Source organism: Vanessa atalanta, chromosome 5, assembly GCF_905147765.1.
Source record: "Vanessa atalanta chromosome 5, ilVanAtal1.2, whole genome shotgun sequence".
Taxonomy (NCBI): domain Eukaryota; kingdom Metazoa; phylum Arthropoda; class Insecta; order Lepidoptera; family Nymphalidae; genus Vanessa; species Vanessa atalanta.
In genome coordinates, this window is record NC_061875.1 from 10,943,923 (window position 1) to 10,957,156 (window position 13,234).

The window sequence follows — 13,234 nt, forward strand, 5'->3', positions numbered from 1 at the left end:
TGTTGTAAATAAAAAAAATACTTGAAATAAAAAGTGCGTAACATGTAAATTTTTATATGTATATAAATGTATCTATATGTTTATCGTCTATTACGTAAAAAAATTGACCTAAAAATATACATTTTCACAATTTTTAAATCAATGTGACCAAGTTATACTATAATTGCATAAAATTAATTAAAACATGTTTATATTCAGTGCACAAGATAAGTTGCATAGCACGCCAAAATATAATTTAGTTGATATTAAGTTGGTGCAACCTCAAACGTTTGATATACAAGGTTGAGCAATAGTGAACGCATGAATACCCGTAGTCATTGAATTAAAACATTTTATTTTTGTATCTGCCAATAGTTATTGTATGTTTTTGCTATATTGTACTTAAGTAACTGTTATTACTTCTCTTGTATGATTGTTGTAGGAATTGTGCGTTATTTTATCGGTTTATTCGAACAAAACACTTACACGTAAGATGACAAAATGTTGCTAAAGAATAATTCATACACTATTATAGATTAAGAAAAGAATACGCTTTAATGTCTAAAATTATTTATAATATATCGTTAAAAGAAAGAAATATAATATATTGTGCATGTTATAATCATAGTAATGATTACATTAGCGACATGTACTAGCCTCATTGTCAAAAGTTATTGTATCATAAGTCATTAAGTACAAGGACTTCGATTATTAACAACTACCACACAAACATAACACATACATACGTAAATCTTTCTATTGTATGAACTTCATCGATCGGTAAATTTTGAATCATAACATTGTTGCTTAATACAAATACTGTTTTGTAATCTAAGCGCGAATTAAATTATATTATGCGTTACGTCATATGAGGTAATTAATAATGATTTTATTTTACCTAAATAAAGCTTTTTATTAAAATTTAATATCCGACCTATGGATACGAATATATTCTTAATGATTTTGAAATTAGTTTAGTATGAAAATAAAATGAAAATATTTTAAAGTAATAATGAAAATATTTAGTAAAAAATGCTTGAAATTTTTCTTATAATTCGTAAATGTATATACTTAAGTCGATTCGGTTCATTATTCTAGGTCGAATGAAAGTAACGTGCGTATTTACCCAATACACGTACCATTAACCATAACATAAATCAATATATAGGTGTAATATAAGTATATAGATAAAAAATTTTTCAAACAACTGAGTTAAACATAGGCGGTAAAATGTTTGGATTTAATTATACGCAATTTCGGATCTAAATTAATTTCTTCACAGCTCTGCCAATCTACAGCCAATTTAATACATTACAACATTAACAGCCTGTAAATTTCCCACAGTTAGCCTAAGGCCTCCTCTCCCTTTGAGGAGAAGATTTGGAGCATATTCCACCAGACTGCTCCAATGCGGGTTGGTCGATACACATATGGCAGAATTTCGTTGAAATTAGACACATGCAGGTTTCCTCACGATGTTTTCTTTCACCGCTGAGCATGAGATGAATTATAAACACAAATTAAGCACATGAAAATTCAGTGGTGCTTGTCTGGGTTTGAACTCGCAATCATTGGTTAAGATGCACAAATTCTAACCAAAGAGCCAAACTAATTTGCCAATTCAAAAAAAAAAAGCCAATTCAATGGTTTTAAAAAATAAGTATAATTTTTAATCTAGTCAAATATTCAAAAGTGCCTTTAAAAGCCTAAAAATGTACTAAAACAATTACAGTACTAATTTTATCGATAATGAAAAGTATATAAATACACATACTTATATACTTACTTAAAAACGTAATTATTTACAAAATATTTACCACCCCATAAAGTAAGTTATCTAACTACTAAAATCTCTATACTTACTATTATATGTTTATATATAAGTTTAGTTGGTAAACCAAGCACAAATAAATAAATAAATCAGCTAGCGAAATAGAGAGCATAGTGAGTACTTTGCTTTCACTCTCGACCTTGACTACGTAATTATGATCGTGTGTGCGCATACGCAGATATAAGGTTACCAAGCGTCGGCAATAATCCGGACGGTTAAATTTTTTTTCAATATTTTTGTAAAATATTAAAAAGACATAGCTTTTGGTGTAACAAAAACTCTACAAAATAGCTACTTTTGGAGCGATCGCAGTTTTAGTTTGTTTTATTCAAATCGACCATAAAATCTCTGACCCCGAGAATTATAAGCAATTGAGACGTATAATTATGACAATTAAATGATGTGAATCCTTAATTGTGATTTTTTATCATCCGTAATTTTTTTATCAATGAGTATCCCGTTTTATAATCCAGTCCGAACGAAGTCCGGTTATCATCCAGAGTTTCTGGTCACCCCAGAAACCGTAGATAGAAAACCGTAGATGATAGAAATACGAAGTGTTGTTTTTAGAATTTCACCAATTTACTTTCTTTATATTGTTCAGTTGAAATGCTGGACATAGTGCAGTCTTCAGTGCAGTCTTTAGCCCTTATATTGCATTAATACTAACAAAATATGCAAGAACCTTGACCGTTAATGGTCTAGTAACTCATACGATCATCTCACAATTCATCTGTTCATGGTATCAGCATATGAATATATAAAAACAGATTAAAATCATAGAGAAAAGAGCAGGGGTTACTTATACACAATAAATAAATAAAATACACACCACACGAACACACACAAGTACACAGTAAGATATGACCATAAGATTACGCTTTTTAGCTAGGAGTTTTAGCCACTGGCTATCAAAGTTCTATATTAATAATCAAAATATAAAAAATCTTATATTGGAAAACTTACCTCTCAATATAGAGACTTTGATTTCATCCTGGCAAAGGGTGATAACTCGTTCTATTTTTTGTGGTGCTGTGGGCGGGTTGCGACATCTCGTCTCCTGTTAAAAAATTATAATTTAAATATTAAGTACACAGGTAAGTCAGATTATGTTTAAAAAAATAACTAAATTTGAACAAAACCAAGTATGTGACTTAGGAGGTAGTAAATTGTCTACCTGAGCTTTAAATTGATCAATTTTCCATTCAAAATATCCGTTCAGGCTGAGGATTTTCTTTTCAGAGAACGCCAAAATTTACTTTTGACCCGCCCCGAAGTTCGAACCCAGGGCCCTACGATCTACCACTACTTAGAGACGTAAGAAGTGGTAGTGGTATATATATATATTAGTTCTTCAATTAAGCTCGGAATAATGGATTTGGATGGATTCCATTGAAAACCACAGAAGAGGATTGCGTCGTGGAATAGCATATTTTGAAAGATACTAAGATACTTTTTTATTTCTTGTTATTCATAAAATAATAAAATAATTCTTTGTGGCCCATTGCCATTGCAAAGTCTAGTGTAAACGCAATACAACATTTTATTTTGATTAATGGAGATTATAGAGATCATGAACAAGGGCTTACTGAGATTTAAGCTCGAAACGCATAGCACGGCCAATTTCTTTACTTCTTTCCTCAGAAAACTCAATAAGTTTGAATCGGATCTGCAATTATGCGAGCTAAACCAACGAGACTTAAATTTTAATAATAAATATGTGAAATGGTGTTCTATAATACTGCAAATATATACTACGCTTTGGTTTGTATTCTTCACACGTTTGAATGTAAGGTCAGAGCGAGGTCTTCAGTGCAGTCTTTAGCCCTCTATTATGTTAGTATTTCATCAATGTAGTGATCTTTTGTATATATTTATATTTATTATATTGCATTAATACTAACAAAATGTGCAAGAACCTTGACCGTTAATGGTCTAGTAACTCATACGATCATCTCACAATTCATCAGTTCATGGTTGAGTCGCGTTTCATACAAATTAACATAAACCGAATTAAATAGCCTTATTTCTTTATTTATTTATATTTTTTGCTCTTATTTATTTTTGTTTCTTTTTTTTATTTTTATAATCAATATCTGTCTGCACTAATTATTTAATATTTCAAAATGCTGTTTCTGTTTTTTTTTTGCAATTTTTGTTGTTTCCTTGCCTTGATATTATGTATGTAATAGTTTTATTATAACTGATAAAGCCTGAGTAGTCGAGTCTTAAAGTAACAAGTTTATATTTTGTATTTTGTATGTCGAACTTGTTTTTACGAACACACACACACAGTAACAAATAACGACGAACCGACAATCAATGTTTCTATTTCTTTAAAACTTACTAAACAAAGATTTATCATTACGCATTAAAGAAATAACAGCTGTTAAATTAATTAAGTTGTAATGTTGTCGATTAATAACTTAAACGTAAGCAATGTACATAAATCATCAAATATTAACTTTATCCTTCTATACAAGGCCTTTATATCACGACAAACGCTTTGATATGGGAGATTGAACACGGTCAAGCTACAATGGACACTCGTCAATATTTTATTGCGTATTTTGTTACACCTTTACAAAATTAACATGACCTGCTTTATATGATTTTTAGGGTTCTGTACAAAAGCATACTAAGAAAAACACTTGTCTATTGATATGATAATTTCTTTAGAATAGCTGATTAGGGTAAATTTAAATATAAATAAGAAAATATTTGCATTTAAACTTCCAAATATATATATTTTTGTCTTAATATATATCTAATATATAGGATTGATGGAAGATTTGCGCTAACACAACATCGCTGGTTCTAATCCGGAATCACTGAAATCAGTTTTAACGTTCTTATTGAATTAATATTTTTATTTTTTTGTTTTGTTGCATAAATAAATATCACTTGATAAAAATTGTTTTTATTAGTAGTGAATTATACTAGTTAACATTTTATGATACAAATTGAATTAATATTGCTATATAGAAGGACGTCGAATTATAAAATACTAGTTACCGCTTGCGTTTTGAGGGTAGAAGTAAATGATGATGATTGGGTCAGGAATAACAGACCGACAGACTTACTATCGGATTTATAATTTTAGTATAAATATATGCAATTGTTACTTTAATGAATCAACAATGAACTAATAAAAAATATTTATCTCAATACTATCTGATCCCATTGCAGTATATGAAAACAAAGGTATTTTCTCGTGTTGATTATTGAACGGAATGTGAGATGCTTGCTAATTATAGTAGAGGTGTTATTAACATAAAATTACTATTCATGGTAGACAACATATGCGATCATTATACTGCTTACTGTTTACAGTAGGTCACATTTAAATAACAATTCAAAAAAGTTTAACCCGGTAATACTATGAATCGTTGTGATGAAATAATGATTTTCCAGCTAGTACCTATATTGTTATTGAAACTTCTGTTCTTCTGAATTTACTAAAGTAGTTTAACACATTTATCTTATTATTGTTAATAATCAAATTATATTATTGCTGTCATATAATACTACGCGGTTTTATTTAAATATCACAAGAGAGTTTGTATTAATTGTTCAACAGTTTAATTTAGTTTAGTATAAATATTCGACCATTTAAAATAATAAATTGTTTGTGATCTTTAGTACTCTAATACATTTTTAAATTTCTCAGTACTAAATATCACTGCGCCAAAAAATAATTTACAAATTATAGCAAAACATGAAAAAAATAATATATACGTACATTATTTTTATTAAAATCATTAATTTTTTAAAAGTGTATTGATTTTATTGAGTTTTTCTATAGTTACATCGACGGAGAGCTCCTACCAGGTTAATCAGGATCTTAAGTATAATTTTATCTTAATACTGCAAAGAAACAACGGTATGACATAAGTTGTTAATATAATGTATGTCAGTATGTTCTATATATTCTATGTAATTAATGTTAATCATTTCCTGTGTCCTAAGATACACATAATATTTTAAAGGGGAATCTAGACGATGTTATTTTTTATATTGTTATTATTCACTTATATTATTGTTATATTCTATGTAATGTCGATCTATATGATTGTTATAGACTATGTTATCGATGAGATGAGATATAAATAATTAGCCAAGCGATATTCAAAAAATATATATGTGTCGAGCAAGGTAACTAATAAATGATTTTAATTTACAGGAAATGTAAAATTTGTATAGAATAACGCGTAAACAATAAAACAATATTAATTATTCTTTGAAGCGGTGGTTACTGGTTAAGTTACTGGTTCGGAATGTAAGAACTATACTTTTCTACCAATTACCTAATACATAAATTAAACACATTATGAAGTATCACTTACACATTTTTGTAAAGTAGATTCTATACTGTACTAGTCAGTAAGTAATTTATATTATCTAAAATGGAAATAGTTATAATTTAATTAAATATGCCAAAATATGACTTTCACGAGTTAAATATAATTTTGATCTCGTTCGATTCGCGTATGTGGGACATGATGCCGAGTAAATGTATATGTATCGAACACTCCGGTGAAAGTGGCTAATAAATAAAGTATTTAAATCATTTTCTTGAATGCCAATCATTTTTATAAAAGTATAATCTATAATAAATCTCCGTTTATGAGAACTTTGATTAAAAAACCGTGTTGGGTGTAAGATAACTGAATATGGAGCGATAATCAAATTAGCATTGACTCTACAAAACTTTTAATAAAGAATAATTTAGACAGGAAATTAGAGAATTAATTTAAGCGCTTTTAAAAAAAAACTAATCTAGATATAAATATTCAATATATAATCGATTAACACAATTTAAACTTTAATTTGGTGGCAATTTAGAACAAATTGTGATACTTAACCAGTTATTTATTTAATTATTTATTTTATTGTATAACGAACTCTAAAACGATGTGGTAAAATTAAAACTCAGATCAATCGGAGATCAGTTATAGGATTCGTTCTACACATACCAAGATATAAGTTACAAAAATTTTGAACAAAGTTAGTCGTGATATTCTTTGATTTGCATGCAATATATTCATTCCAATTTGTTTGGTGAAAACAATAACTACTAAGATTATTAGGTAAATGTTACATATAAGTTGACGTTTGTTTTATGTTAAATATAAAGTATCTTTAACATTATTAGCGATTCATAAGTCACGCTTAGAGCTTAGTTGAATCCTAGATTTTATCATCTTCTAAGCTAAAAAAATTTAAGTAGGAAATTTACAAAAATCTTTGACACTTTGTATTTATTTTTATGGCATTCTCAAAAATCCTTAGAAAAGACTCAACACGATTTTCTACGGCCGAGGCTCGTTTACAATATTGAAGCAATTGTTTTATAAGAACCTTTTGTGTAATTAAAGCCTGCAGACTGCGGTTACGATAACTGATACGATAGATACCTTACCTTTAATTATATTATGTAGATATCTTACATAATATAATTAAACTATAACAGGGTCGACCACCTCAGTAGATTTTAGTAAATATATTATTTGTGAACGTAAAAATATAAATGAATATTTCATTAGTGATAAGTAATTATTGTCTTTACTACTATGATGAATATGGTTACAAAATTAAGAAAATAATGTTTAGGTAATATAATTTTCTTGGTGATAGGGAAAGCACTTACACAGAGGTGTAAGCATTTAGGAAGGTACTACTAACCTATTACATATTTTGCCGCCAAACAGCGATACTTAGTATTCTCGTGTTACGGTTTCATGTGTGAGTGAGCCCGTATTGAAACTACAGGCACAAGGAACATACCATCTTAGATTTCAAGGTGGCTCATGGTCGATGCAAGGAATGATTAATATTTGTTAAAAAAGCTAAGGAATATGGTCGGTGATGACCACTTACCATCAGATAGCTAAATTGTTCATTCACCTATTTTATAAAAAAAAAATAAGTAAATTAAAAAAAAAAGATCAGTACGTAAATGTCCCCTTGCTAGGCAAAGGTTCCACTTAACTACATAAAAAGTAGGAGCTCATACCACCACGCCTTGATGGATTTACATATGGCAGAATATCATCCGTCACTTGTAAGTTTCCTCATGATGTTTTGTCTGAACACAATATTTATTAGAATCACAAATGAAGCTCGTAAAACTTAGTGTAGTTTGAACTAGTAGATGAGGAGAAATGATTTTTGATTAAATGTGTTAATCATTTTATATTTCTGGGACATCGATACATGTAACACTTTTTTAGTTTTTATGCAAACTTTCCAAGTGGCCACCGTCTAGCGTACATCTTTTTAATATGTATATAGTTATTTAAGTATTTAATTTACAAATAAACAAATAAATACAAAAAAATCAGGTGTTAAATTATTTAATTTATGTCTACAGCTAAGTTCCATACAACGTCAAACGCAATCTCGTATAAATGAGTCTTAAATCTTGTATTCAAAGTGCGTCAAAGTCTTATAACACAACGACTCAACTTATCCTATGTCATTTAACGATTACAACCTGGCTGTTATATAAGGCCGTGCAATCTTAGGCAACCGAACAGCCTTAAGATAATTCCTAATTCGATTCGGTTTATGCAGTTCTTACGCAACTTCACCTAAGACCAATGGAGCAATACTGTATAATTTTAAGTATCGTTTTTAAACATTACAAATATGTCAATTATAAATGTGTATTTATAACGATCGTGTACGCTATTTAATCAATTATTATTATTTGTTTTTTTTTCTTCGTCTTTGAAGTTCGGTTTGGCAAATCTTATTAGTTAAAAGAGCTTGACACGTCAAGTAAATTAAAAAAGAGGTTCTACTGCCTTGCTATTGTAAGAGTAAGATAGTACGCTATTTTGATTTTAAATGTGTGTATCGTTTATGAGTTAGAATTATTATACTCGTAGTTATTGTCGCAAATCATATTCTGACATATTACAATATACTGCAGTTATGAGTTTGTTCTTAGACAATAGTTATAATTTTAACTTACAGTACTTTAATATAGTATATTTTATATTTATATATACTTTTATATACTTATTTATAGTGATTTAAATAAAGAACTCAATTGGCTTATATCAAAAACCATTCACTCGACACCAATTTCGACAAAGTACAAGGTTATTATGAATATTTTTTGTATATTTTTGTAATCCTTAGAGAGATATATTGTGCCGTTAGTTGTATCGAATACATTATTTCCTATTCCACTAAACTAAAAAAAAAAAAAACTTAAGCAGCATTTACATTAGTAGACTAATTGCTAGATTGTGCTGACACACTTTAATCCAGGCTAACCAGACTACTTTATTTAATGCACAGTCAATAGCTTTTATGAGATAAGTTTTGTATTTTAATATTTTTTTTTATATTTATGTATGTGAGTTTATAATTAATATTGTATTCAGAGGATAAAGAAAATATCGTAAGTATAAAACAAAGTCGCTTCGCGCTGTTTGTCTGTGCCTATGTATGGTTTAAAACTAGGCAACGGATTTTGATGCGGTTTTTTTAATAGATAGAGTGATCCAAGTGGAAAGTTTATAATACCTGCATAATATAGTAGAGAAACACTGATATATAATTTTAGAGGATTCGAATGTGATGTCGTAAATAAACACTTTGTGAGGGGGGGGGGGGGGCGGGCTGAAGGCGCCAGAATAAGGCGACGACCTCTGTGGTCGAGCAGTGTGTCCACCGGTTTTGGTCTCGGGTTCGATTCCCGGCCGAGTCGACCTAGAAAAAGTTCATTAGTTTTCTGTTGTCTTGGGTCTGGGTGTTTGTGGTGCCGTCGTCACTTCTGATTTTCCGTAACACAAGTGCTTTAGCTACTTACATTAGGGCCAGAGTAATGTTATTTTAAAAAAAATGAATGCAATCCAATGCAGCATGTAATTTAAAGGAGAATTTTCGAAGATATTACAGATTTAAAACACAGGGACATAGAGGTTAGTAGTGTCTAATGACAAAAAAACCTGTGAACGTTGTATAAAGACATTCTGTAGTATATGCGTGCGAAGCCGGGGCGGGTCCCTAGTATGTTATAAATGAATATGGATTACGAAGACTATTTTATTATAATGTAAGAAATTAATAAATAAGTTTAATGTATTTCTGTTATTACAAAAATACATTAAACTTATTATTTTTTTATATTTTCCAAGAACTTTTGCGTCCGTGTCTTTTTTAGTTTTCTTTTTGTTATTAACCTAGGTAGCGATCTGTATTGGTTCTGTTAATTCTTATTATTAATTAAATGAATTGTTTGTATTGCAATAATTACACGAATGCAATAAGTTTTTGTAATAAACCGTTATTTTGGTTCCACCTTTTGTCTGTAAATCTTTTTAAAGTTATTATCTTAAGCTAACATTTGCTTTAATATGAAACGTTAGTTGTCACATTTGAGTCATAAGCAGTGGGCGCAACCTTGCCAAGACATTTATAGATGTGCCGTCTATATAAGGTGATGTGTGGGTCGGCGACGCTAAAGGCTTTATCCGCTATTTCTGATAAACATCCAAATATATTTTAATTAGAATTGTATATTGTCAGAGAAAAGAAAATTTGAATTAATATTGTGCTTTATTCATTTTAATAAATTTAAAAGAACTTGGATGAAGTTGAAGGTGTCTGGGCTGAGTTTGGACTCCTGTTAAATTCGGCTGTTCTATCTGCTGCTTGCTATTCATCAATAATAACTAAATGTAGTAAAGTTCTATGGGACTTTGATAACAATAATAATAATAATAATATTTTAAGGACACAGATATCAAAATAGTACAACGCAATAAAAAGTAACTTTTTTATTTTTATTATATTTGTCTCCGTGTAAGCTGTATAGTTTTTGAAATAATTCTTAAATATAATTTAGTTAAGTAGTTATGATCTTCTTACAGGACAACGGCGGCCAAACTCAAAGACAGGCCATCTGCGCAGGATAATATTACCTTGAAGAGTACACTTGTTCACTCAGTCTTATAGTCCAATAGGAACAAGAAACCTATTTAGAATTTTTTATTTGACCTTATATTTGAACCCAAAATATTGCAATCGAACAAGTCCTTTCAACAAACCATTATTTATTTACCAGCAACAAGAATACTAGGTATTTTGCAATATTAAATGGTATAATAGAAAAATGTCATAACAGTCCAAGGGACAAAAGCAATATTGTATAACTGTAACAAATGGCAGCACTGGCGGAGTATTGGCAAAGTGTGACAAGTTATGCAATATCTGTATCCGACAGCAAACAGCGATTAGGTTCAAATGTTCTGTCAACGAGACGAATCATCGGACCATTTTAAAAATACACTGAGTAATTTTAGACGGACAGAAAACTGGACCATTTGATGGTAAGTGGTCACCAACCCCCATAGACATTATTGCCAATGTCTCGACTACCTTGAGAGCTAAGATGTTTTGCCCCTTGTGTATTTGTGTAATTACACTAGCTCACTCACCGTTCAAACCGGAACACAACAATACTAAGTATTGTTGCTTAGCGGTATATGTGTAATGGCGGTAATATATGTTAAGTAGATGTAGGATATGTTTATTTAATGACAGATGTCAATGAACCGTCAGTTCTGATTAAATGTTTTCATGAGACGCTGTGTTTCACTCTTCACCTCGAAATTAGCAATACACAATAGTAGGTACCTGTCCAGGCGGGTTTGCACGAAACCATACCACCAAATAAACACATTCATGGTACTTTTACGTTACAATATCTATCAGAAAGGGATGCAATATACTATAATAAACTATATACTTTTAGACTTAGTAATATCATAAATAGAGCAATTGCCAACGTAACATTACAAAACTTCCGTCCTTTTTTGCCGATAAGCTAAAATGTACTTGCATAAGGTTTGCGTCATATTTTTAAGTTTGCATCTGCCTCTGAAATAACCTATTATTTATTTATGTTGATTGTTTCTTTTTGCGGTTTACCGCTACAAGGAACCTTGTTATTGCTTATGACAACGTCGTCTGAAAGTTACGAATACGTCTGACAGTCGAGTCTTCTCACTCAGTCCAAGTAAAGTAGGATTTTGTGGTTAGGTAGAATTTATTTGTCATGATACAAAAGGTTCTTTCAGAATTGTTTGTAGTGATGTAATTGAGTGATAATTAACTGTACTAGTTTGTGTTTCGTTGGCGGAATTCATCAATGTTACGATTAAAGCAATTTGAAAAGCAGAAACACTTTATTATCACTTTTTTATTTAATAATGAGCAACTTCAATGTATTACATGTATAAACCAAAATAAAAACACAACATGCGCTAGAATAACTCATAATTTATTTAATTAATAGTTATACATTAATAATTAATTAAGGTTACGTTTGTGGTTGTGGCATTGACATATTTTTTATAATTTTTTGATATAAAAAATAGTGTATAAATTGCGATTCTTTTATCGAAAATTTTAAAGCTAAACAATTTTCCGTTTTAATTCTGAAGTAAAGTACCAAAATGAACAAAATTAATAACTCACTAAGGATTTAATCGAATTTTATTAAAATAAACTAACCCAATTTTAAATAGGTACATTAATTTATTATCATGATACGACGGTTCTTCATTTTACCAGATTTATATAATTATAAAAATAAAGTCAAACCACTTTGTTCTTACTTCCTGAACATTTAAGGAAACAATACGTCAATACAAGCCGATTTAAAAACAAATTTTGGGCATTGCATGCACGGTTGCATCCATACCATGATCTCTTACCGTCGTTACCGGAGTTTGTCCGTCTGTCAACTCTCATCGGGGGTAACAAACGTCTTCTTATGTATTTATTAGGAAAATTATTGGATAGCCGTTGGTAAGACTCATGTATACTCTTAATTCTAGTCTAAGTTATTTGTACTGTTATAAAAACTGTAAATTTATTGTACACATATAAAATTTACCACCTGACACAAGTACTTAGTATTAGTAATACTACTAAATAACTAAAAACTTAAAGACATGTAACACATACATTTTTTGTAAATCAATTATTTTAACTTTCTCGAGTCTCTGTAATATTCTAAATTTTGTTTAGAATCTTATTGTCTGCAGATAAGTGACATATTGAACGATATTATAATATATATATTTTTAAATTGATATAGTACTTTTCGTATATTAATAATAATTTGTTCTATTTATAATATTCAAATACAAAAAATGTGACCTTTTTAAAAAAATTAAAATAATTAAACGCATGCAAATATGCGCCACAAATCTATTCAGAATAAAAATATTGTAATTTATACTCAAACAATTAAAAATCGAAATATTTTATAGTTCTTCTTCAAATATCCGGTTTTTATAATAATTAAATAATATATAGGTTTCATTAAACATACAACCTTTTTTAATCAGTCCTTTTTTTTTAATTGTTAGTACATTAAATAAAGAAAATAACACCCTT

General features: G+C 29.5%; 1 protein-coding gene across 1 annotated transcript in view; it reads right to left on the reverse strand.

Annotated features, from left to right (window-relative positions):
- The window catches only part of LOC125064262 (general odorant-binding protein 70), a 32,724-nt gene that overhangs the window by 15,341 nt on the left and 4,149 nt on the right, over nucleotides 1-13,234 (reverse strand). Inside the window, exon 2 of the mRNA XM_047671214.1 lies at nucleotides 2,777-2,870. Within this exon, the coding sequence (XP_047527170.1) occupies nucleotides 2,777-2,870 (94 nt within the window). The remainder of the gene's footprint in view (nucleotides 1-2,776; nucleotides 2,871-13,234) is intronic.